The sequence below is a fragment of the Alosa pseudoharengus genome, unplaced genomic scaffold, assembly GCF_046254945.1.
Source record: "Alosa pseudoharengus isolate Yale_2024_CS ecotype anadromous, Long Island Sound unplaced genomic scaffold, YU_APseudo_1.1 YU_APseudo_1.1_scf_12, whole genome shotgun sequence".
In the NCBI taxonomy this organism is placed as follows: Eukaryota; Metazoa; Chordata; class Actinopteri; order Clupeiformes; family Clupeidae; genus Alosa; species Alosa pseudoharengus.
Window position 1 is genome coordinate 32,056,434 of NW_027468587.1, and position 26,518 is coordinate 32,082,951.

Below are 26,518 nucleotides of genomic sequence, written 5' to 3' on the forward strand. Positions count from 1 at the left end.
ACATGATGACTAACACACATTAAGGATTGGGCTTATGGTACAGCCTAACTTGACTGCTGTAAGCATTTAGCACATCATAGCATTTAGCACGGAACATTCACAGTTCTGTTCTAAACAAGAAAACAGAAGCCTAACACATTAACCTATTGAATAAAAATATTTTTAAACCACCCTAATCATATCTAACTTCACACTACAGGCCTACTAGTTTTTGATTTTTCCAAACACAGAACATACCAAACAACACAACAAAACATGTCAATATGAAACCTTTAGCAATGGTCCAACCTGACAAACCTTAAATACTAGGATTTGAGCATACTAAAAAGTCTACTGTGCTTTGCTCACAAATTATAAATAAAGTGTAAAATAAGACAGAAACACAGGCCACAAATAGATTATTTCAATTATTAAGAGGATACTCATCTAATAATGGTGATTGTTTACATTTGTAATATACCTACATAACTTAAACCAAAAAAGATACAAAAAGAATTCACAGGTGTATCTTACAAATAGACCGACATTTGTACAGAAAGCATGATATGAACACCTATCGACTGGATAAAGAAGAAAAATAAAAAATAAATCTTTACATGGGCAGACACTGTGCACCAACATCCACACACAGCTTTACTCGGGCCTCAATATACATTATATGTATTTTTTTCCTTTTTCCTCTTTTATAGTGACGCAAGAGAACAATTAACACTATATTTTTTTTTTTAATGATTTTTTGGGTTCATATCCCTGTCAGCACCACAGATGTGCAGACTCTCTCTGTTGACCACCAGGAGTCATGGAAGAACAGCTAGAGTGCTGGAATTAACATATAAATTGGCCACTAGCAGAGTCACCACACACAAATGACTCATAAACTACACAGAATGTCGGCATAAAAAAAAAATCCCAAATCTTCCCGCAGGGACGACTGCAGCTCTGGCTGGATCTGTTTGCTCTGCCAGTGAAATTGAATCTGACGGACATCAAATTGAATATGGCACATCAAAGGCGCACAGGAATTCTGCTAGTGTTCCCGCGACACAATTGCAATCCTCCGTATTAAACAATCATCCATTAGCTAATCGGAAGGGGTACTTATTTAAGCCGAGGCTACAAATGACTCCCTTGGTGGTTATCTAGAGCGTGATTATCATAGGGGTATGTGGCATACACGGATGCGGGCTCCCCTTGGGCTCCGCCATGATAACACTGTATTTCATTAAGACATGGGGGCTGGACAAAAGATTCGTCTGCAATAGTCCACTGTTGATGCTGCAGACACAGACTTGTGTCCCCTGTTCAATGTGTGTGTGTGTGTGTGTGTGTGTGTTGTGTGATGCAATGTAAATGCATCATTTACATAAGGAGTTATAGAGAAATGTCTTTCTCTGAGTAATTTGCCCTAAATGCAAACACGATATAATCCCTCCATTTTAAACAGCAATTGAAGAAGATACAAGCGTGATAACCCAGACCGGACCGAATCAGATGACGGGATGCAATCCTTAAGAAATAAGACCCACAACCTATTTCAGGCAAGTGTGACCTCAACAAAACCTCCCTGTGTATCAGCATGTGCCAGGGGTGTTAAAGCTCATTTTCACTCCTTCTATACAGGTAGTCTAGAAGCGTCACTTCCCCAGCATGCACTTCCCCAACTCGCCACCTCCACATGGTAACCCCTCATGCCAGACGCCCCCTTTTATTGCTTCACTGCCAAGGACGGCAACAACAACAACAACAACAAAAGAATAACAAAAAAACAAAAAAAAACGAATGACTGATATCGGCCCTAGACCCAGATAACTGCTGTTGGCTCGGACGTTTAGCTCATCCACACAGCAGTCCATTTTGAGTGAAAGCTGAAGCAGCGCAGGGTGGGCCAGTAATGGGTGGCCGCCGTGGCAACTAATGACTCAGTCGTGGCCATGAAGGCTCTTCAAACGCACGGCGGGAGGCAGACATCATTACGCTGCCCTGCTTTCACATCTCCGCCTGTCTGCTGCTACTACTGCTGCTGCTGCTGCCTCTGATGCTGCTGTGGCTGACACTGACGACGCTGCTGCTGCAGCTGCAGAGGGCATTCATATACCCAGCACTTCATTACCATTTCATTTATGCATGTTCTATTTATGCCAGTCATTCATTCGTTTAAGCAAATTAGTCTCTGAATATTATCATAAATACATACTATTATTATGGCGTTACCATTTGCATATACTTGCAGTGCTGTTCTAATTGAATTATTAGCCAGGGGCTTGCCTGAAGAATCCCGACTGAACTTGTGTGCCTATCACCAGGGAATTATACGGGTGCGCAATCAGTACTGACATAAAAAATGTTTAACACCCACAACAATAAACAAACATACATGACAGTGTGTGTGGAACTGAAAGAAATCACACTATACTGAAGCATGGGGTACGGACAGGACGGTGATGGCTGCCTGGGAAGCGGTTCTGTCAGAGTGACCATAGAAAGGACCACAAGCTCCTTCACTGGACCAGCTAAGCTGAGGCCGTTTTATTGCGTTTGCTTTGTTTGTGCTGGACTTTCTATCCAGGTATGAGCTACCCGCTCCAAATGCCAGACAGTTGCGCGCACGCACACACACACGAAGCGCGCAGGAAGACAGACAAGAAGCGTGATGCCACGGAGTGTGATGCCAATTCACCTGAGGTTAGCTGCAAAGCTGGAGATGCAGTTAGCCATCTCCCCATTCTGTTTGTCTGCGCCCCACATGCTGTGAACAGAGCAGAACAGGGGCCATTATACCAGCTCCCACGAGCACCGCTGCAATCACTAAAAACCTGTGGTTACTATTAACACACACACACACACACACACACACACACACACACACACCTAACACTAACATATTGGCAGGAGTACACACACACACAGACACACACACACACACACACACACACACACTTTCTATGTCTCTCACACACTCTCACTCTCTATCTCTCTCTCACACACACACACACCTAACAATAACATATTGGCAGGAGCACACAACCACACACACACACATCAGTAGGCGCACACACCCACCCACCCACACACATGCACAACACAGCACACCCAGGCCCACGCTCCTGACAAGAGTCTGCATTACAGCCCTGAGAACAAGTCATTAAAGGCCGTCACTACACCTTCACCTCATGGGAAATCAGTCCCTACCCCTCCCCCGGCCCACTCCCAGAGAGAGGGAGGGAGAGAGAGAGAGAGAGATATAGATATAGAGATAGAGAGAGAGGGTGGGGGGAGAGAAAAAGAGGGTGGAAGCGAGATAAAGAGAGAGAGAGCACCAGTGTGTGAGTGTGTATGTGAGTATGTGAGTGTGAGTGAGGGGGTGAGAGGAGAGTGAGAGTGAGAGAGAGAGAGAGATGAAAAGAGCGATGGAGAGATTTAGGTCAACCTCTCAGGGAGGAAAATGAAGCCATAGACTATGGCTGGGTCTATGAATGTGTTCTGTATACAATAGACTTGGTGAATGTAGCTTGGTGAATGTAAACACCATGCAGATGTAAATTGACATGGCTATAACTGATGACTGTTCAATGTGTGCATTTACAGTCTCAACTACACTGTGATAATCTACTTCATGTAATTTGCATGGTCTTCTATGGGATGCATAATGCAACTCAGCTTTCTGTTATCTGCAGGGAGAGGTTGAGTTTGCACTCAGCTGTCCAACAAAGTGGGACACTCTGAGCCAGTCAAGGACTGGGATAAAATCCACAATTTATCTGCAGACTGTCTCAATACACAGGCATGAAGTAGGTTTACTCAGTCTGTGGTTAAGTGCATTTTATTGTGTGGGAAGTGTTTTGAAGCACTTCACGGTGAATCAGTCACACTCAGACAGTCACGAGATTTTGGAGACGCAGCCTGCTTACTTTACATCTGGACTTGCAGAGACAGTTCTATATTGTGGAGTTAACAAACCAGGTTAGGGAGCACTAGAGTTAGCAAAGAAGACGAGGCCTTTATGTTATATAGTGGTGGTGTGTTTGGGGAATAAATGAACTGAAACACCATGCAAAGAACAAGAAGACTGCGGCGAACCGAATCAGACTACTTACACCAGGTTACTGAGAGAGGCCAAGCTTAGCTGCTGGGGCTGTTGTTGCTGCTGTTGTTGGGATTGTTGTTGCTGCTGCTGCTGCTGCTGCTGTTGCTGGGATACCGATGGCTGCTGCTGCCAAGTGGTCATGTTGCCTGGCAACAGCCCGCCTGGCGACGTGAAAGCCTGGAGTGCGGTGAGATCGGCGCTTGTCAGCTGATACTCTGGGATGAGGGAGAGACAGAGAGAGAGGAAGGGAGGTGATGGGCTTAAGGCAGGCTGCTCGCTGCATCCTAAGGTAAACAAATAAGCCATGTGTTCCTTCTGTGATGTAAATGAGACACTCATTTCAGGCTTGGCTTCGGGCAGAACGAGTGTGTGTGTGTGCGTGTGTGTGTGTGTGCATATATGTTTGTGTCTTGTTTGGACGGCTAAACTTTACCACACTTAGTCATTGTTGAAGTCCTGTGTTTATCATACCAGTCATTTTTGGTGCATATTTCATTGTCTCCTCTCTTTCTTTTCAATCAGCAATATTTGATAAGATGTGATATCAGTGCTACTGAGAGTGCTCTGGCCTTATGAAGCTGAAGCGGTCCATCTTACCTGTGTTGTAGGCTGTTGGCATGGCTGAGAAAGGAGTCAGGAGGCTTGGCGTTGCCACGGAAACCACTGGTGTGGTGAGTGGCTGAGTCACTTGAGAGGCACCTAACCGCTGGGCATTCTGGGTAAAAGAGGGGAAAGAAGAAAGTCAGCCGTGTGGCATGGGGTGGGGTGGGGTGGGGTGGGGGAGGGGGGGTGTGAGTGATGGAGAGGGGAGAACTCTCCAAAAGTGAGGGGGGAAATGGATGTGATTCACATACTTAATTAACTTTTATATGCCATCACTAAACATGCACACTGCACACACATACAGGGCACATCAGAGTTTATTTCAACGTGTATGTTTAGACAGAATAGAATAACACATAGTTCAAAAGCAGTCTTGTAAATATGATACACACATAGACTGGAAACAATTATGGTAAAAACATGATCAACGTAAACAAACAGGTGACGCAAACATAAGAGATGAAGATGTTGTGGGCCAGAGAATCCCAGCCAAAACAACACAAAAAAACAATATCAGTGATGCAGCCAAAAAAGACAAAAAGACTCACACATGATTGAAACTTTGCTGCATCCATTCAAAATGCATGCATGAAAAATGCTAGAAGAGATGCAGTGTGCCTCCAAAGAGCATGGCTGACTAAGCACACATACATCCAGGTGTGTTTGGAGAGTAATTCCACAACAAGTTAACATGGCTCTTTCCAGTCTGTCACGCATCAATACTCCTGTAACGACTGTGGTAAGCAATCTAGTGGAGGTGAAGTGAGGTGTGTGTGTGTGTGTGTATTTGGGCCAGGGAGTGGGTCCGCAGTTCCCTCTAAGCGGAGATGTTTGGGTGTGCCGGACTAAGCCAAGCTGTGCCAAGCTGTGCCCAGCTGGATATGTCACTAGACGCCAATCATTAGCGGGACAGGAGAAGGCTGCCCGCCTCGGTCCCCCGCCCCCCTCCCCCCAGGGTGCTCCCCCTTCACGTTCCCTTCTGCTTGGCTGGACGCTGCCTTTTGATCCAGCGCATCTCCGCTTGCGTGCAATCATGCCGTGCAGCCACGCGAAGACGCGCTCGCTCTGCTCCTCTCCGCTCCTCTCCGCTCGATGCCTCCGATGCCAGATGAGCATTAGTTCCGTCTCCAGATCGACGGATAAACAAACACGGAGCCGCTGCCGTGCCGAAATGTGCTAGGCTCACTAGTGCTGCCTAATTGCCAAACGACTTGTGTTGTTTTTATGGTTTTTTGATAGCCAATTTTGTGGTTATTTTGTAAGTGTGCGTGTGTGTGTGTGTGTGCGCGCGCGCACGTGTTGGTCTGTGTGTGTGTGTGTTTGTAAGCATCTCTGCCGAGTTCTTTTGATAGTCAATTTTGTGGTTATTTTGTAAGTGTGTGTGCACGTGCTGGCCTCTGTGTGTGTTTGTAAGCATCTCTGCCGAGTAATTTGATGGTTATTGGTCTGTGTTAACCAAGTGAGTGTTTGTGACACCTCTGACTAGATGACGTCTTTCCATTTTTGACTCATCAGGCGGTGGGCGGCAGAGAGAGAGAGAGAGAGAGAGAGAGAGAGAAGAAATTTTCTTTTTTCATTTAAATAGGACTGAATGTTCAAATCATGATCTGAAAAAAGCCAATTTTCTGGCTTTGTGGTAAATGCGTTTGATAGCACTTGTCACCACATTTATATCCTGCGTGACGGCAAAAGTGGAATGCCATTTAGAGATAAGTTCATGGCCGGTTGTTGTTACAAACCAATAAAAACGTGGATGTTTTTGCATGGGCATGATACAAACACCATAAAACAATACACCAAATAAATAAATAAATAAAAAACATCACATCATCACAGCACAACAGTCAAGTTAGGGGAGATTCAATTCACCTCACTCACCAACTCGAGCTCTTCGTCTGTCTGTGGGAGGGGGAACAGCACACAGAGAGGGAGATTACTGCCCAGTTCCACTATACCCTCTGGCCACGACCCTCACAAGACCACCGCCATTTGTTAGAGAGGACACGTGGCTAATTTTTCTAGGACTGACAGCGTCACTTACTGACAGCGTGTCCATTGTAATATGATATAATACTGCTTGATTCTAAACCATCTTGCATTGAGTTTTGTTGCATTATCTTTCCTTGTATGGCAAGCACCTGGTCTAAAAGGCACTAAATGCTAAAACGGTTAACCACAGGGATATTGCCTGTCCAGATGAATAAAAAGATGTAAAGATTTAAGATTTAAAAATGTAAGTTGTCTAAAAATGTCTAATTTGATCCAGTGATTTTATTTGATATTTAGATTTGTAGACCTATTATTAAAAGTTGTTATTCAGAGATTTTTTCCCTTCCATTAATCATGTTTTAAAACTCAATTTCTGAAAGGCAATTAACTGGTAATTTGATATGATTTGTTGAAGATCCTTTGCCTACACTTCAACACTTTCATTCTAAAGTTTGATGTTTGCAGTCACGCTGTACATAAATGGACTAAGTGTTCATGTTTTTGTTCTTGAGTTCATTCTTCCAGCAAAATTCCAGCATGTAAAGAAAAAAGAAAAGCCTCAATGTATGGAATATATCATATCTGAGCTCAGGTGACCAGCTAATATTCTCGACTGGATAGCCGCCACATTTATTGAGTCCATAAGGACCCAGGCCAAGGTAACAAAAACACTGTTTGACGTGTAAAGAGCAATTCTTTACTTTATGTGGTCTTGTTGCACTCAACATCACCAGATCACCTTCTGACTTGGATATGTAACGAAGCATAGGTATTAGTTATAACCTGCAATGATTAAATATATACACTTCGACACACATCGTTTTTTTGTTTTTGTTTTGTTGCACAATGTCTTGGGCTAGCTTGGCCCAACTGGGCTGCCATAGAGTCTGCTCACCAGCTGCAGCAGGCTCTTTCCACTCTGTGAAGTGATGACCCGGAGGTCCGGCTTGCGGCTGTTCACCATCTGAGGGCTGGGCGGAGGCGGAGACTTGGCCGGAACTACTTTCCCCATGCTGTTGCCATTGGACACGGAGAGGAGTCCTGGGGAGGCTCTGGCACTGACGTACCCGTTTGCTGATGACAAACACACACGCCAAAACATGTCAACATACAACAGACCACACGTATACATATGCAAACGGACTAGTTTACTTTTTGTGTATGTGTATGGGTGTGCGTATATATGTTTGTATGTGAACATTGCTCTCCTAAAGAAAACTGCAAGCTTGAAAAAAAGAAAAAAGGAAATGAGGCTGCCAAAACAGCAGAAAAGCAAGCTGCTCATAACGCACAGCATGTTCCTCCACACCGTACTCTTCCCCCTCTCTCTCTCAAAAAACAAAACAAAACAAAACAATGGCCTCCTGTGTGTCGGAAAACATAATCCTTCATTTTGCACTTTTGTAAACCTATTATGACATAATTGGCGTAAAGAGGTGTATTTAGGCGTAACTGCTGTTTGAGCCAGGGTGCCACTGTTTAGTTTCCGGTGCCTTTGAACAGTGGCACCACAGGAGAATCAGGTAAAATAAAAAAATAAAAAAATAAATAAATAAATAAATACATAAAATAAAGAAATAAAAAACACAAGCCAGAGTGCCACGTCAGGGATGCGCTATGGCCCTGAGGCTGCGGCCGGGACTTTCCCAGGACACAAGCCTCTGTCCATCTCCCAGGGATAAGGGAGAGCATTCACAGAGTGGTGCTGTGGAGAAACATGTGACAACCCCCCCCACCCCATGTCCACCAACACAAGTCCCACCAGCAGCAAACCCCCCCCCCCACAAACACACTACAGCTTTTGAGCCCAATCTGCTATCTGTTAAATCGGAATCCGTGGGGGTCTGGGGGGTGGGGTGGGCTTGGTGACGGGAAAGACTGAACGTCTGTTTCTCATATCGGCTGTTGAATCTCACACAGATAAAATAACGGTGACAAAAAACGGGCTCAAGTCGAAAGCCAAAGGGGGGTGATTGGTGGGGGGGGGGGGGGGGGGTTAGTTAGGAGTCAGGTGGGGTGGGGGGGGGGTGTTGTGTCTGAAAATCCATGTGTCACTGGATTTAGATGGAAACATGTTGCATGCAGTGGAGCAACACAAACTGGACTGAGGTGATGAGGGGGGTGGGGGCTGTTGTTGCCTCTACTTTTGGAAACATGAAGCCAGAACTTCTCAGTGTTAAGAGCTGAAGGTGGAGGGGGAGGGGGATGGCCACATGTGTGAGTCTGCTGTTGGCAACAGGCCTCCGCATCTCTGACCCCCAAGAGTCTCTCTCTCTCTCTTTCCCCCTCTCTCTCTCTCCCCACTTTCCTCCCACATCTCTCTCTCCTACTCCTCCTCCTCTCTCTCTCTCTCTCTCTGGGCAGGCTGGAGGCTCCTCTTACCCTGGCCTGAGCGTGGGAATGTCAGGAATGTGGCGTGACGTCAATGGTGACATTCCCGCTGCCTGAGCCCTTTGCACAACAGCTGAGAATCGAGGGACACAAGGAGGGGGGGGGGGGGGAGGAGGAGGAGGAGGAAGACCAGATAGAGAGAGGGAGGGCTGGGAGGCATCAGGCTCTCAGCGGACACTTTAAAAGAAAGCTTCCTTCTATTCCTTAGTTTACAAACATGAAGTGAGAGGGGCAGGGGTGACAGAAAGAGAGAGAGAGAGCAAAAGAGAGAGAGAGAGAGAGAGCAAGAGAGAGATAAAGAAAGAAGGAGACAAGAGAACGTGGAAAGCTAATGCGTGTGAAGTCCCTCAGACTAAGGTCATCCTTGTCATCCAGTTACACGGCCACTTATCTGACACTCGACAGCTAATTCAACCTTTTCTGAACCTGAATTTCTGCATTCGTTTGCCGACAGATCATCTGTTTTTGTGCGACAATTTGATGTTAGCTTTGAAGTGAGGCGAGGACCAGGCGACAAAGCTGTTTTTTCAGGCACAGCAGACAACTATGATGAGGAGCGACAGCTGAGGAAGGTGGAGAGGAGGGGTGGCTTGAAGTGTGTGTGTGTGTATTTGTGCAAGTGTGAGTGTGTGTGTGTGTATGCGTGTGTATGCGTGCGTGCGTGTGTATGCGTGCGTGTGTGCGTGCGCGTGTGTGTGTGTGTGTGTGTGTGTGTGTGTGTGTGTGTGTGTGTCGTGCGGGGTGGTAGGTGTTAGTCCACACTACTCATGTCATTCATGTCTGTCATTACGCTCACCCCCTCCCCCAATTACCCAGAACCCCCCTGTGCTGTTTACAGGCCATCCTGTGACCCTCAGCTGTCATGTGCGAGAAAAAAAACAGGTGCGGCTGCGTCCAATGGGGAGAGTACACAGTGGGTGGAAATGGTAGTGGTGTGTGTTTGTGCGTGTGTGTTTGTGCGTGTGTGTGTGTGTGTGTTTGTGCGTGTGTGTGTTTGTGCGTGTGTGCGTGTGTGCGCGTGTGTGTGTGTGCGTGCGTGCGTGCATGTGTGTGTGTGCGTGCGTGTGTGTGTATGGTGGGGCTGGGGGTGTTGGTATCCATAAGGGATCTGAAGGATTGGTCTAAACTAGCCGCCTGCTTTGCGTGCCCAGCGGAACTAAAGCTCGTGGCTTGCACAGTCATGTTGAGCAATCTCACAGCTACAATTAACGTGCTCAAGAGCACGGGACCGTCCACCACCCTATAAAAGCGACGTAAAGTTGGGGACGGCACTCACCCACTGGACTTGGACACGCTCCATTGGAGTTGTTGAGGTCACCACCGAGAAGCGCACCTGTGGAACAGAGGAGGGACATCCTCTCAGAGACAACTCACCAACAAGCCAGGCTGTGCCATGCATAATAATAATAATAATAATAATAATAATAATAATAATAATAATAATAATAATAATGAATAAAGGCAAGCACTCACTCAACATCTTCACACAACAAACACAACATCCAGTCATAGGCAGTCATAGTTCATAGCTGATAGGACTCATTTTGATTAATTCATTTGGCTGACACTTTTAAGGGATTATTACAATTATTACAATTATTACAAGGGCTATTCTCCAGCAACTTCGGGTCAAGTCAAGACACCAACGGTCACTAGGGCCCAGCCCATAACCCATGCACTGACGGCGACACTCACCTGCGCTGGCCGGCCGCTGCGGTAACCCAGGGGACACGGTGTTCCTCTGGAGGGCAGGTTGCTGCGGCGACAGGAGGCGCGGGTCTGTGAGGGTGGATGTGACGAAGGAGGTGGTGACGAGGGCACTGCCGGGGTTGCTGAACTGCAGCTGGCTCTGGTTGGACACAGGCACGGTGACGGGCATGGAGAAGGTGGGCGCCGGGACTGTGGACTGAGGTAGGAGGGGGGGGGGGGAGAGAGAGAGAGAGAGAGAGGGAGAGAGAGAGAGAGAGATAGAGATGATGTTAAGGGATGGTGAATACACAGACATATGCAAACTGCAGACACACTGACGCACTCCCTTACACACACAGATATATAGATCCATATTCACACACACACACACACACACACACACACACACACACACACACACACTCAATCATGCACACGCACACACACACACACACACACACACACACACACACACACACACACACACACACACACACACACACACACACACACACACACACACCCATCCATGCACACATCTTCACCCACAGACAGTCTGCACATACTTCCACACACACACACACACACACAAGACATACAAGACAAGCTCTTCAATCCACACACTGGGGATTTTCATGGCATGCTCGTGTGACTTAAGAACAAAACCAACTCAAGCAGTAAGCAGCTGAGAAGTGTGCTGGGAAACACAGGTCACGTGCAGAGCTACTCTCTTCCCACCAGCAGTCACGTCAGGCCACACCTTACCCAGTGTCTCCCTACCCTAGCCAGCAGATTTGCTCACCAGCGATTATCCTTCAAGCTAATGCTACCACCATCCTACAAAACCCATATCTGAACCTAGTATTGACTGTGGGCTGCTCTATTTTAGCAAACAAAACGCTCAACTACCAAGTGGAGGTATATCACAAGTGGTTTTGACAGCACTGGTGGGGGAAATGAAAGGGATTCTGGCTCAGTCTGGTACAGTCTGGGGAAATTCAGACATGCTAGGGGTAAAACTGAAAGAATAAAAAAGAATGTGACACTCAAGTTTACTCTAGGTCAGTGTTGGGGGACTATGCTCGCGTGTGCTTCCACCAGGGGGCTTGAGGTTCTAGCAGGGTGTTCTGGCCATGTGAGCTCATCAGTGTGGGGTTTGGTGGGTTTGTGTAGCTTCAGAATGGGTTCTCCGTCTTTTCACTGTGCAAGTACTCTGACAACTTCCTAGTTCCGTGCAAGAGTGTTCTAATGAGTTAATGATTCCACCTGGGCCGTGATGGTGTTCTGTAGGGATATGAAGGTGGTGATTGTGGTGGGGGGGGGGGGGGGGGGGTTGGGCTCTGGTGGACTCAAACTGTCCGGTGGCTGTGTGCACGCCGCAACCCATTTTCGCTGCGCCGCTCCCCAGCGCTCGACTCTGGCGACGGAGGCAGGGCCACTAAATTTAGAATGTGGGCCATGAGAGGCCTCCTGTGTCCTGTGCGAGGGGACCCAGTTTGGAGGAGTTGGGTCTGTCTGTTCACTTGCCTTCCACCCTGTCCTTCTCTCTGCTCTCACTCTTTCCTGGAAGCGGATAGGGGCGGCGTGTAGAGGAGGAGGAGGAGGAGGAGGAGGAGGCAGCACAACAGCAAGTGCTTGACCTTTGTGTCTCGCAGGTCCACCTGAAGAATTCAGAGACTGCCATTGGAAACAGATGGCAAACTTCTGCTGCCCTGCCTTTCTGTGGTGTGACTGAGCAGCCTCTCAACTCCACAGCTTAACTTTAAACAGAACAGGTCCAGCCCCTCAGTACTCTCAGAGGTCAAAAGCTACATAGCACACAGGGTCACTAATTTCCCTTTTCATGACAAAACCCTTCATCAATATCCTCATCATCATCACCACCATCAACGTGCCAAATGTGGCATGCTGGTGGCCAGACTGTGGGAGATAGCTCTGGGGTTACAGCACAGCACACAGGCCAGGCGGGGAGAGGGGAGGAGAGGGGGTGTGTGGGATGGAGGGATGAAGGGGGTGGGTGATGGAGGTGGAGCGAGGTTAGCTGGGGGCAAACGGAGGAGGAGAGGAAACACGGAGCATACAGCACTGGACCAACAGCACCTTCTGCCACAGAGAGTTGAAGGGCAGGGGGGTAAGGGGCAGGGGCAGGGGAGAGAAGGGGGTCTTGCAGGGGTTGGGGCACAGCCTCAGGGGGAAGGTAAGGGAGGGGGTGCCAACACAGGCGACAAGATAAAGCATCCCCACTGTTTTTGCTTTTTCTGGATGATAAACACTGGCCAAGACAGATATGCTTTTTATTCTCGGCCCGGACAGGCAGGGGTCAGACATTCAGGTGTGTGTGTGGGGGACAGGTCATGTCATGTGGAGTTGAAGCAGACAGCTATTCCCCAGACCATACAACAAGTCTAAGGGCTGCAGCTGTGTGAGAGTCCTATTATACTCCAGCATGGCTGTGTGTATCAAATTCTGATGTACTGCATGTCTGTCCGTATTACATGCAAAATGTGGTCTGAAGCAAGAAGTAAACCTGACAAACCAAACAAAGCAGTGTGTAATGACTGGAGGTCCTATGCTAATATATCAATATATCATAAGTATTCATATAATTAATGTATTTATACTTTAGTGTCTATAGTGTCCAAGAGTTTGACAGTGGGAGTTTGAGGTCTCGAAGAGCCTGTCCTTTTGCTTCCACAGGGCCTGACATTTGGAGTGTTTCCTGGATGTAATGATATCAGAGTGAGTTACGCCAGTGCCCTAGTTTACCACGTTCCCCAGTGTCCCGTGAGCCTTTGAAATGTTCCCTCTGCACTTCAGAGAAGCCCTGCTCATTCGACAGCTCCACCTCTCACACACACACACACACACACACACACACACGCTTGAGCTGGGTCAAACTGCGCTGACATTTATGGCCCTGGTTTCTGCAGCGACCTGCTTAGGTCGCCACCACCGGTGAAGCACTTACTCCATGGACGCATCAGTCCTCTCATTAAGTCGGTTTAGCGTCATAGGCCCCGTCCCCATGAGTTGGCCCCAGTTACAGGAAGAGACTGACTTCAACTGCACCTCTGGACTATTCAGTGTGTTACAAACACCAGAGGGAAACATAGAAAAACACTGCCAATCCCACAATCTGGCACACAACAACAGTGTAATCACAGCTAGCATGAAACGCTAAAAGATTGCCTTTCATCATCAAAAAAAGACTCCAACCCACACTGTAGCCCTAATCTGGGGAGTTTGTGTCCCAAACTGAGCCCTGTGCTGCTCCTACCCACTGCTACAGAGAGAGAAGGCTGACTTGGGTTGTGTTATGGCCGGGGCCATACAGAGCTGGGGTCAGCGCAGTCCAGGGATCACACGCCTGCGGGACAGATTGGTGCTGTATGCTTCGGTTTCCCCCACTCATCGTCGCCAGGGAGGGGTCAGGTCAGGGTGTGTGTGCCGGGCAGAGAGAGAGGCCGAGAGGGAGAGGACCAGGAGATAGACCGCGTTGGAGGCGGAGCGGGTCTCCCTTCTTTTTTTTTTTTCACTAAGCTGGTTTGAATGAGTCAAAGGCCTGCTATCGACAACTGTCCGAAGTTGTGGCCATTTTGGGACTATCCTGAAAATTCCCGCTGGAAATGACTGTTCAGTTTAAATATTTGTGCGGTTTCTTTATTTTCATTTTCTGCACTGTTTATGAACTTTCTCCTATAAACTCTGAGATGATTGATTCAAAAGATACTTGAGGGTATCAGGATTGCATGGAACTAGGAATTTTTCCCACGATTTTTGTTTGTTTCAGAACGAGCCGGAATCTCTACTCTGCAAGCCATGGTTGCATAGAGAGACGATAAACCTGGCTGGAGGAGAAGACCACATCTGGCCCCGGCTAATGCACATCTGGCTAAAGCCTGCCTGTTCCGGTGCCATTGGAGCTGCAGCTGCCTAAACCTCCTCTCTTCCAAAGAGCTCTTTCCAGGCTACTCATCCTCAGCTCCAGTTATGGCCGTTTCAGCTTCCAACAACGAGACCGGCATCCATCTGACAAAACAAAGTCCTAATGGAACGGCGATGGAATTAATTGGAACATATGGAGTTATTTTTCCGACGAGGACAAGAGAGCAAAGTCAGGAGCAGGTTAGGCCATTAAACATATTGGACACGCCAAGGATTTGTAGTTTTTTTTAATAATAATAATAATAATAATAATAATAATAATAATAATAATAATAATAATAATAATAATAATAATAAAAAAAGAAAACATCTAGCTAGACGGAGCCATTCGAAATTGAATTCGCCCCGTCTGTGTAAACCTCGTTGAGAGTGGCCGGCCAAACCCCTCAACCTCTCCTTCTTCCTCTCCTTGCCCAGACACACACATTTAGCGAGGGGGGGGGGGGTGAAGAGTGGGGGGAAGGGAGCAGGAGGAGGCGGTGAGAGATGGGTGGGTGGGGTGGGGGGGTTGTGGGTAGGTGGGTTGGAAAGGGGGAGGCGGGTGCTCTGTGAGTCGTTGTTGTAGTTGCTTGCTTGTTTATTTGTTGTTGGTTGCCGTGGCCACAGGGGCAGCCGCGCGGGTACTCACTGACAGCCTATAGCTCTGCATCATTTTATCAAACTCCTCGTCAATTTTTTTGTATTTCTCCTCAGTGCGCGGGGTGAGCGAGAACGGCTCCTCTGGCTCTGGGCTCTCAGAGTCGCGCTGCTCTTTCTTGTTCAGAGCCTTTTCCGTTCCAGGGAGAACAGAAAAAGAGGGAGGAAGAAAGCGGGGGGGGGGGGACAGAAAAAGAATGGAGAGAAGCAGAGAGAGAGAGAGAGAGAGAGAGAGGATTGAAGGTTAGCAAGGTAAAGAAATAGTTAGGTGCCGGGTACTCACGCCATATCTCTTGAAGAGGATGTCCAGCTCCTCACTCTTGCGGTACTTGTCCTCGTTTAATGGGCTTTGGTCAATGGAGTCCTCGCCATCGGGCTCAGGGCTGTTGCAACCATTAAAGCCTTTCTTTCGCAACGTCTTTAAACATTTTTAAAAAAAACAAGGAGAGGGGGAGAGGAGGGACATTTTTCATTTTCACATGTTCTCATTTTTAAGCTGGAGTCTTTTCATTGACAAGTAATATAGCGATGACCATTGCAGTTTTGAACCCTTTTAGGAATCCTAAAATGGTTACACATCCTTTATTGTACTAAACAACAGCTATTTATAATCATATATCGTCAAGATATATTACGTTAGATATATATACAACGTATATTAAAAAAAACAACCTTCTGCACTTGAACATGAGAACAGAGGCTTCACACCAGGAGAGGAAAGCTCAGAGTGGAGTTTGCTCAGGAGCTTCGCCACAGAAAACAGGGTCTTATTTTGAGAGGATTTTCAAAACAGGCTTTCCCAGTAAGGAGCTTTGCTGGTTGGGTTGGGGCCCTCATCATCAAATAGTAGGGGAAAAAATGGTAGTCAAAAGTGGAGTATTCTTTTGCTTTGTGCAAATCAAAGTTTTAAAAACGGAGCCGGTTGATGCACTAAGAGATCATACTCGGCCTCTGTGATATGTTAAACCACTGCAATCCTTTAGAACAATCAGTGCTCCTTTGATTGAGTCCAATGGCTAATCCTTAGCATACGTGCTATCATATGGCTTTCACAGCTGCACTGAAATAAGCTTTTAATGCAGCACAGAGGCAAATCATTGCTTGCTTTCAACAAAATAAACCTTTCCTCTCAGCCTCTTATTTAGAGACTTCTTTAGTTATGATATGCTGTTGAGGAATAACATGTACAGTATTCATACAGTGCATGTGTATGCATACAGTAAATGTTTATTCACCTTAACATTTGTTTCAGACATTGTGTATATTCCCATTTACAGTAGTAATGGTGCCAAAAAACACATGCTTACACACACACACACACACACACACACACACGCGTCTGTGCGAGGGGAGTCGGTCAGCTGATCAGCTTGTCTCTCGGTCAGCTCCATCTGTTCACCTGTCCCTGCGTACCTCTTCCCCGCTGGCACACTCACTTTCAAGTGCGCCTTCTATTGTGTTGCCAGGGGAAGATTCCCCCGCAGAGCGGCTCCGACTGTGACTGGCTGCAGCGCTCGCTCCTCCGCCCCTCCCCCTCTGGCCCTCTCGCCCTATCCTCTCCCTCTCTCCTGCTCTCGCGCTCTAGTGCGCTCTCTCTCTCTCTCTCTTTCCTTCCTCTCTCTCTCCCTTTCTCCCTCTGTCTCATCCCCCTCTCTCTCTTCCGCTCTCTCCATGTCTCTCTCACTCTTTCTCCCATTGCTCTTGTTCATTGCAATCTTGCTGATTCGATCCTGATCCTTCTCCTTCGGTTTCTCCTTCTCACCTTCACTAGTTCTCCATTTTTCCCTCTCCCTCTTTCGCCGTTATGAGAGAGACCCCTCGCTCTGCATTCTTGAGCTCAGGCCATCCTGGTCTTTCTCCTTGCCTGGTTTCTCTCTCTCTCTTTCTCTCTCTTCCTCTCATCCTCCTCTCTGACAGAATCTTCCCACGGCTCCCGCCTGACTCATCCATGTCCTCCTCTGCCCTGCTCTCTATCTCCCTCTCTTTCGCTCTTGTTCTCTTCCTCTTCCCCTCCAATTCCCAAGCCTCTTTTTCCTTTTAAATGCTTTCTGTCCTCTCTCTCCCTCTCTCTCTCTGGACTCAGAGGAGTAGGGGGTGAGCCGGGCAGCCCTGTGTCTGCATGTAATGTCACGTCCCATTTGCAGTTCAGCATACAGCGTGGATTGTGTGTGTGTGTGTGTGTGTGTGTGTGTGGGGGGGGGGGGGGGGCTGCAATGCATGGGACTACTGGGAAGAGCATGGCCAGAGAGAGGGAAGAGAGAGGAGGAGGAGGAGGAGGAGGAGGAGGAGGAGGAAGAAGGACCAGAAGACAGAAAGACAGAAATATCAACAGAAGCACAGATGATAGAATGAAAAGAGAGAGAGGGAGAGAGAGAGAGAGAGAGAGAGAGAGAGAGAGAGAAAGAGAGGAAAATGATGAGGTGGAATGGGGAGCGAGAAAGTTGAGAAAGGCAAGATTGATAGAGACAGACAGAAAAAGACAGAAATTACAGAAAGGAAAAAATAAAGACATTAACAAAGAGAGAATGATGGAAAGAAAAATCTACCTCAAAAGAGAGGGAAAACTACTCTTAACAGGAGAGGCTGATAGAGGTGAGGTGGGGTAGTGAGAGGAAGAGAGGAACAGAGAGAGAGAGAGAGAGAGTGAGCACTTTGGCGCCGGCGCTACACGCCCCTTAAAAGGGCCTGTGCCCCCCCCCCAACGGGCCATGACTTATGCATGTGGCTAATGGAGGGAGCGAGGGAGGCTATCACCGCCCTGTCACATCAGGAGCGCTGCACTGGGCCGCGCCGCTCAGGAGCCACGGCGTTAGGCCCAACTAGGCCACACTTCCCAGTAGGGGAGAGAAGAAGGAAAAAAAAAAAAACTTTTGGTCACAAACTGGTCATCTTTAGAAGAGCTTCAGTCCCCAGTGGGTTGTTAAAAGTGAGAGACCAAAACAAGTAAAAACAAGAGCTTTGGGGTAGGCTACTTAAAAAAAAAAAAAAAAGCCAAAGCCATGGGTGAGGCACATGCCGTGCCTTTTTCTCCCCACGTCTATGTTACTCACAGGACAACAAGGATAATACCGCTGATACTTCCTGAGCTTAACACAATGACACAGAATATTAATCTGATCAGATTGTGTGTATGCTACTGGGAGGTTTAGGGCTTCACGTCGCACCACTAGGTGGGTGGGGTGAGCGCTAGGGGTCGTGACCTCCCAGACGTAACACATCGGTAGCCCCTGTCTGCCCTCCTGTCTTTCTCTCTCCCTCTCTGTCTCTCTCTGTCTCTCTCTCTGTCCCTCTCTTTCTCTCTCTCTCTCCGTCTGCCCAGTGCAGATTAGTGCTTGGGGGAAATGCCGGTCATAGAGGGGGGAGCAGGAGGAATTTGTTTGACATGGCAAAGCAGGATTAGCCCCAGGGGAGGGGCGTGTGTCAGGGCAATTGAGAAGATGGTGGGGTAACGGTGTGTGTGTGTGTGTGTGTGTGTGTGTGTGGGGGGGGTGGGTGTAGTATTGGTGGAGGTGGACTCGTAGGATCTTTCTCACACATTCTCAGCATTCAGTAGAACTGCAAAGGTAGAGGTCCACAGGCTAGAAGACATCACCAGGTGCATTTTGCATTTTGCTTGGTGAAACTGGTTTCTTTATTTTTACAGAAGTGAGTTTGGTCCTAGTGGCGTCCTGCGCTGGGCCATGAGAGTGATCGTCTGTGCGGTGTGTCACCGAGACCTGCAGCACAGCACAGGGAGCTGAAACCTGGCCGGTGGCAAAGTCCTTAAGCCGCCCACAGCACCATGGTGCTGAGGCAAGATCCTCCCTCCTTGAGCCGCTTAACAAAAGGGCATCCCTCGTTTCTTCTCCTCCTCCTCCTCCTTTCCATCCCTCTGCCTGACCCCCCACCCCGATTCAGACTTTTTCACGCTCTTCCTCTCGATATCCATCTCCTCTTGTTAGCGCTGCCACTCCCCCATATGTCTTCCGCTTTCTCTCTCCCCTTTTCTCTCGATCTCTATCTATGTCTTTTCTCTCGATATCCATCTCGCTCCGTTAACACTCGCGCCCCCCCCCCCACCCCCCCTCTCTCTCTCTTTCCTTCACTCTCCCCTGATTGGGATCTGCAGTCAAGCGGATTAACACGCTCTGGCAGGAGAAGCAGGCAGCCCACACACACACACACACACACACACACACACACACACACACACACAGCCTCTCTCCCTGCACGTGCCATTTCTCTGTGTGTGTGTGTGTGTGTGTGTGTGTGTGTGTGTGCGTATGTGTGTGTGTGTGTGTGCGTGCATATGCATGACTGTTCAGGGGTGCATTAAAGAAATGTGTGTGTTTGTGTGTGTGCGTGAGAGTGTGAGAGAAGCCTACACACAACACTGAGTACAGCAGTCTTGAAGAGGGGATTGCAAGATGCTTTGTGTGTGTTTCTCTGAGTGAGAGAAAGAGAGTGTGTGTGTGTGTGTGTGTGTGTGTGTGTGTGTGTGTGTGTGTGTGTGTGTGTGTGTGTGTGTGTGTGCTCCATAATTCATACACACAGAGAGCTTGAAGAGAGGTGGGAGTGGCGAGTCGACACGTCCCTGTGCCTTGGTGCTCTCGTGGGCCCCCTGCTCGTCCCTCGTCCCTCCCAAGCCCCTCCACCTCCACCTCCACCCCAACACCACAGCCGCCCTGTCCCTACTCCACCCATCCATCCTCTCTCTGCCTGGACCCCAGAGCCGGAGGAGGCTGGAGCGGACTGGGCCATACCCAGGCCATGTGCAGCTCGGCGGCTGGGGCCCTGGGAGAGGGAGAGGGAGGGGGTGGGGTGGGGTGGGGGGAGGCTCCTGGTATGGCTGGAGGGGCTGGGAGTCATTCACGCTCGGTGCCTCTCGCCTGGGTCTGAATATTGCATGAGGCAGGCTTCTGGGCCGCAGCAGAATGTGCGTGTGTGTGTGTGTTAGGAAGTGAACATGAACACACACACACACACACACACACACACACACACACACACACACACAGAGCCACTCAGGCTTACACTGATGTGGCCCAGAGCAGCCCAACGCCCCTAACATGGAACGAAAAACACACACACACATACACACACACACACACACACACACACACACACACACACACTTAAGAGCCATCTGCAGCAGGAGTCTCCCCTCTCGCTCACTCTCTTCTGCGCTGTTTTGCTCTGCGCTGGGGAGAGAAACAGCTCCAGTGGCCCTCCATCACCCTCAGAACAAGCACAAGCTCATGGCCACAGCACACAGGAACTGTGCACTCACATGGACACACACACACACAGAGATTTGGTACAAGGTAGCCACGGTTGGAATATGGTGGAATCATTTATGGGTGGCCTGAACCATTAAGGGAAACAAAAGGTTAACAGTGAAGAAGCAAAGGGGATGTGCGAGAATCGCTTTCTCATAATACTCACAGTCATACCATAACACACACACACACACGGCAGTCTTCGCTCCCCCTGAGGCAGCCATCTTGTGATGTCTGGGGCCAGGTTAAGAGAGCCCTCTCAGTGTGTGTGTGTGTGTGTGTGTGTGTGTGTGTGTGTGTGTGTGTGTGTGTGTGTAATTATGTACACATGTGTGTTTGCATGTACACAAGCGTGTGTGTGTGTGAGAGAGATTGTGAGTGTGAGCGTGAGCGGGTGCTCCTGCCCTCCCTCCGTGCCAAGGCCGGAGAAGGTGGCAGAAGGGCCAGCTGTCTCTCGGCTGCCCCGCCGTCTCCCGGGCACTGGGCCAGGGGGGCAGCTACGGTGGCCCATAAGCCGTGTAATCTCCGTGCGCTGGGCGGGCGAACCGGCGGTGGCAAGCCTTCTGGCCACGGCCCACAGGTGGCCAGATCGGAACGGGCCTCCAGCAAAAGCCCACGCAGGCCAGGATGCTTACACACACACTCTCACACACACACTCTCACACACACACACACCACCAGTACATACATGATTCACTGAATATGGGATACAAGCACTATGATTAAGGCTTTGAGTGATCAAAAAGCGTCTGTGAGCCGTTTTCACGACATGACTCATTTACGCGGTTTAGTGTTTTCTGATGAGCTATACACTTCTTTGGGACTTGTGCAGCTCACAAGATCACAACATCTCTCTTTCCTTATAGCAAAGAGACTAGTGTTGTCATATTGAAAATTACAATGTAAACTATTGTACATTATTGAAATTATTGTAAAAGTAAAAGTATTGAGGTAAAGACCCAAAAATCATATATTTCTCGCTCCCAATAACATGGAGAAAAAAAGGTTAAAATCAATTCAGTAGTGGGAATGGAAATGTCATGACCTTTAGTCCTGACCTAACAACCGAACACCGCAAATGCGCAAATGCCCTACAGGGGTGATGCCCCTTTGCCCTCCACTTGGAGGAGGGGTGGGGGGTGGGGGGGTTGGTCAGGCGGAGCTCGTACCTCGATGATGTCTGCGTTGGTCCTGCTCTCGTGCGGCTCGTTGTACTCGGTGTACTTGAGCAGCACCTTGTCCATGTCCGTGCTGGCGTACTGGAACAGCTTGTTGGAGTGGTTGAAGATGATGAGGGCGATCTCGCAGTCGCACAGCACGCTCAGCTCGTACGCCTTCTTCATCAGGCCAAATTTCCGCTTGGTGAATGTCACCTGCCAAAGACAATCAAGAGGAGGAAGAGGAGGAGGAGGAGGAGGAAGAGGAGGGATAAGAGTTAGAGTCACTTTCATATGCAGCGGGATACAGAAACAACACATTAAAATGGGATGAAACGTAGTCCTGAGATACTGGGAAGATGCACAGAAAACCAAACCATTGAACCATTAGGAAGGTTCACACCAAAGATTCTACCGGCAAGACTTTCTTTGGTATAAACTGGAGTCTTCTGTTTTAAATCCTTTGCTGTCCAGACATGAAGAACCTTGCTCTGTAATGACTCCCTAATCAATGCTGAAAAGGCTCCATCAGGAACCACAACTGTCAACCAATTCTTAAACACCTCTCCGTCTCAGCCTTTTAAGCAGTAATTCATTTGAATTAATTTGTGTAACACCTCCAATTAATTAATTATTAAACATTCCACTTAATTAATTATACAAAGAGGTCTGTTTCAGCAGAATTGTAAATGAGAAAATGAAACCATTTAAATAGCCAGCATCAAATCAGGGAAGAAGGATTTAAGAAAGCTTTCAAAAAAAAAAAAAAAAAAATCATAGTGTGGAGCTAATTATTTACACACACATGCACGCGCACACACACACACACACACACACACACACACACACACACACACACACACACACACACACACACACACACACACACACACACACACACACACACACACACACACACACACACACACACACACACACACCTTTACGTACACTGATTATTGCAATGAAATTCTGAATAAATTGGGAAAAAGGCATAATATGTTGTGTGTTGAGACTTGTGATGGGAGTTGAGAGAAGATGAGGCAAAGGTGTGAGGAGCAGGTGTTGATTAGAGTGCTGCTTTCAGCAGATCTTCAGTGTAAAGGCATCTCAGAAATGTACAGTGACACGAGGCGCATCGTTGTTAATTCTTCCACTCAGGAGAAGGAGGGGAGAAAGATGATGATGAGCACAAACAAGATGTACACCCCCCCCTACCATCACACTCACACACACCAATAAACACACACACACACACACACTTTGGAGTTGACATTTGAGACCTAAGCGCTTTCACCTCCATTCATCCATCCCTCCCTTCATCTCTCTCTCTCTCTCTCTCTCTCTCTCTCTCTCTAATGCATCTCCACAGAGCCGAAGACAGCTTGCATTTCCTTCCTCTCTCTCTCTCTCTCTCTCTCTCTCTCTTTCTCTAATGCATCTCCACAGAGCCAAAGACAGCTTGCATTCCTTTCTTCTCTATCTCTATCTATCTCTCTCTCTCTCTCTCTCTCTCTAATGCATCTCCACGGAGCCGAAGACAGCTTGCATTCCCTTCTTCTCTATCTCTATCTATCTCTCTCTCTCTCTCTCTAATGCATCTCCACGGAGCCGAAGACAGCTTGCGTTCCCTCCCTCTCGCTTGCTTTCTTTTCTTTTCCCTCCCCTTTCCTGCTCACTCACAGCGCCCCGCTGCCACAAATCAAATTATTTCGGGGTCGTTTCCATTGGCAACCGCCTACTAAAACCCTCTTCAAATCACACTCCCCACCACCTCTACACACAGACACAGACACACACAGAGATAGAAAACAATGCTATGAGGGGGAAATCACAGAAGAAACAAATGAAATATTGTGAGAAGACAGGGTTGGGTTCAGTAAGGACAGTAGGAAACAAAATAAAAAGAAATAAATAAAAAAAATCCAATAAACTGTAAGAAAAGTCAAATATTTAGCCACATGTTTCTGCAACCTCTGTTTAAGTTATTCCTCTTCATCGATGTAGACTGGAGTTCATGCAAAGAACAAGGTGACTGGGAAAGAATATTCTTTGGAGTTCTGTCAGCAGTGAATGCTAAGATTAACAGGCAGGCCATAATTGCCATTAAGAATAGAAGTGCGAGTATCCAATGGCAACAACAGCAAGCTAATCTTTTTTTTTTCACACTCTGCATCTCTTCCTCTCCTTCACTATGAGAAGAGGACTGTGTTGTGACAAGAGGTGGATTCAGGTGCTATCACACCTCAGCCAAAGCCCTTGCCACAACCTGTGCCGAGTCTGTGGGTGTGGGGTTGTGCGTGTGTGTGTGTGTGTGTGTGTGTGTGTGTGTGTGTGTGTGTGGTGTGTGTGTGTGTGTATGTGTGTGTGTGTGTGTGTGTGTGTGTGTGTGTGTGTGTGTATGTGTATATGTGTTGGTTTCCAACACTAAGTATCACACTTCAGGTTTAGCACAAAACATCTGTGCCTTTCAGTATTTCTGATTACAATAAACTTCTCATCAAAGAAGAAGAATGAAGCAGCATGGTATGCAGATGCTGATTAGCGAAGACATTTAACATAACAGTAGAAATGTTTGTTTGAACCTCCCCCCACCCATGAACTGTCAGGCAGGTTTGAGGGGGATTGGGTGGGGGGGGGGGGGGGGGGGTGCAGATGGGGGTGAGGCCTGGGTTAGAGGGGAGGGGATAGCTATGACAGAGTGGTGACATCCAGGTGCAGCAGAGGTAGGCAGCAAGTGGTAAAAGCCATAAATATCAGAGTGCAAAAAAGCCTTATCCCAGTGATCATTGCACAGCAGTCCTTGCAAAAGCCACAAACTCCACTCTCCTAGGTGACTCTGCAGATACTGACAAAGCAATGGCGGAGCTTCAAAGCGGGAGGAAACAGGTAATATCAAATAAGAACAAATAAACACAATAATGCCTGAGGAAGACAATACAACTGGCAGCGTGCTTAAACAAACTGGGTATTTTTACACATTGTGATGCATTACAGATAACACTGGCACGTGTGCGTGTGTGTGTGTGTGTGTGTGTGTGTGTGTGTGTGTGTGTGTGTGTGTGCATATTCACAGAGCTCTCACTGAAAAGCAAGGCCAACTGACAAAGGAAGGTACCATTTTGTGGAAAGGAAATTCCTCAAAGCCTTTCCCATAATCGGTTTCAACCGCTCTGCCCTGAGCAGTGACGACTTGATGATGACCGAACAGGTGGAAACACACACACACACACACACACACACACACCCAATGAAATGACCACATTGGGTTGGCAGCAGTGCCCCCTGAGGAGTCCTCACCTGTCGGTTCCGCTCGTCGGTGATCCTCTGAATCTGAATCTTTTTCCTCCCCATGGCTGCGCTCTGCTGCTGGGGGACTCAGGGGGGCGCGTGTTGGGGGTCAAAGGTCGTCTCTGTCCCGAGAAGGGGGTGGGGGGGAGGAGCTGTGTGCGGGAATGCTTTGGCGCCTGGACTCTCTCTCTTTCTCTCTCTCTCTCTCTCCTCGTTCCCGCTCTGTCGTTCTCTCGCTCTACCTATCCGAGGCCGTCAGGGCCCGTGTCGTTCTTCCTCCGCAGAGGAAAAGGAGACAAGAGGGGGGTCAGATGGGGCCGAGTCCTAGTGGCTTAGATCATGGTCCACTGCGGGGGAGACGTGGTCATCCGTGCGTCTTCTAGAGCAACAGCCTCTCCTCTCTCTCTCTCTGCGTGAGCGTCCGCGCAGCTAGCCGACGTGCTCTTACTCCTGAGAAACAGAGGAGAGAAAAAGAAAGAAAGAGGAGAGAACGAGAGAAAAGGAGGGACGGAGAGAAGAGGGGGAGGGCAGGTTAGTGACTGGTACTCAGATCTTCCGGACACACACACACACACACAAGCACACACACACAAGCACACACTGATGTCACGTTAAGAGCAGCAGATGGTCATATCTGTTCTGAGTCACCAGACACTATAGAGTTCATCCACACGCTATCCTGGACGTGTGATTTCCTTGGATTTGAACCTTTGAACCTGGGCATGCTCAATTGGTTTGGCTTTGACGCTAACCTTTCCACTGATCCCAGAGGGATTTGGGACGTGTGTGCAAGGCATCCGAACGGCTCAACAGCTTCCCAAATCCGCCCCCTTCACACAAACACTAGCCCTATTAGCCTAGCGTTGAAGCATGGCACAAACACTAGCCCTATTAGCCTAGCGTTGAAGCATGGCAGAAACAACAGTTGGGGAAGACTTCCGGTGGAAAACGGGGAAACAGGACTGTTCTCTTGAGGTTTGTGGTTCCGCGGAGGGGGAGGGGGATTGTCAAGAAAAGCCCTCTGGGGGTTATACGTACAGTACAGTGTGTGTGTGTGTGGGGGGGGGGGGGGGGGGGTACTGTATTAAAATGGGGTGTAGGGGGCAGATAAGCAGATAAAGGGAAGAACGAGTGAGCACACAAGGGAAAGAGCAAAAGAATAAACGAATGAATGAACAAGAGCAAAAGAGAGAGAGAGAGAGAGAGAGAGAGAGAGAGAGAGAGAGAGAGAGAGAGGTTGGCTGTGCAGTGTCAGCTTCATTAGAGACATCACCGCCACATGGCTGATACCCTGGGGCCCGCGGCAAGCTACTGCCTCCCCGACGTGCCGCATGCGATTACGGATCGAACCAACGCAGCACACAGAGGCAGAGTGGCAGCAGCAAGCAGCGGGCCAGCAGCGGGCCAGCAGCGGGCCGAGGGTCCTACGTTGCCCAGGCTCTGGTAGCCGAAGGGCCCCTGTGCGACTCAAGGGT

The 26,518-nt window shown here is 48.4% G+C and overlaps 1 protein-coding gene across 10 annotated transcripts in view; it reads right to left on the reverse strand.

Annotated features, from left to right (window-relative positions):
- The window catches only part of mef2d (myocyte enhancer factor 2d), a 54,940-nt gene that overhangs the window by 3,011 nt on the left and 25,411 nt on the right, over positions 1–26,518 (reverse strand). For 3 of the 10 annotated variants that reach the window (XM_076280868.1, XM_076280863.1, XM_076280864.1), the window contains exons 2-11: positions 25,053–25,493; positions 21,765–21,968; positions 15,330–15,467; positions 10,763–10,973; positions 10,344–10,400; positions 7,572–7,750; positions 6,557–6,586; positions 4,682–4,799; positions 4,095–4,299; positions 2,678–2,746 (exon numbers count right to left, since the gene is read on the reverse strand). In XM_076280868.1, the coding sequence (XP_076136983.1) occupies positions 2,678–2,746; positions 4,095–4,299; positions 4,682–4,799; positions 6,557–6,586; positions 7,572–7,750; positions 10,344–10,400; positions 10,763–10,973; positions 15,330–15,467; positions 21,765–21,968; positions 25,053–25,106 (1,265 nt within the window). In that variant the 5' untranslated portion in view covers positions 25,107–25,493. Of the gene's footprint in view, positions 1–2,677; positions 2,747–4,094; positions 4,300–4,681; positions 4,800–6,556; positions 6,587–7,571; positions 7,751–10,343; positions 10,401–10,762; positions 10,974–15,329; positions 15,468–15,620; positions 15,756–21,764; positions 21,969–25,052; positions 25,494–26,518 lie in introns of all 10 variants that reach the window. The other 7 variants (XM_076280870.1, XM_076280869.1, XM_076280866.1 and 4 more) reach the window with 6 other exon arrangements.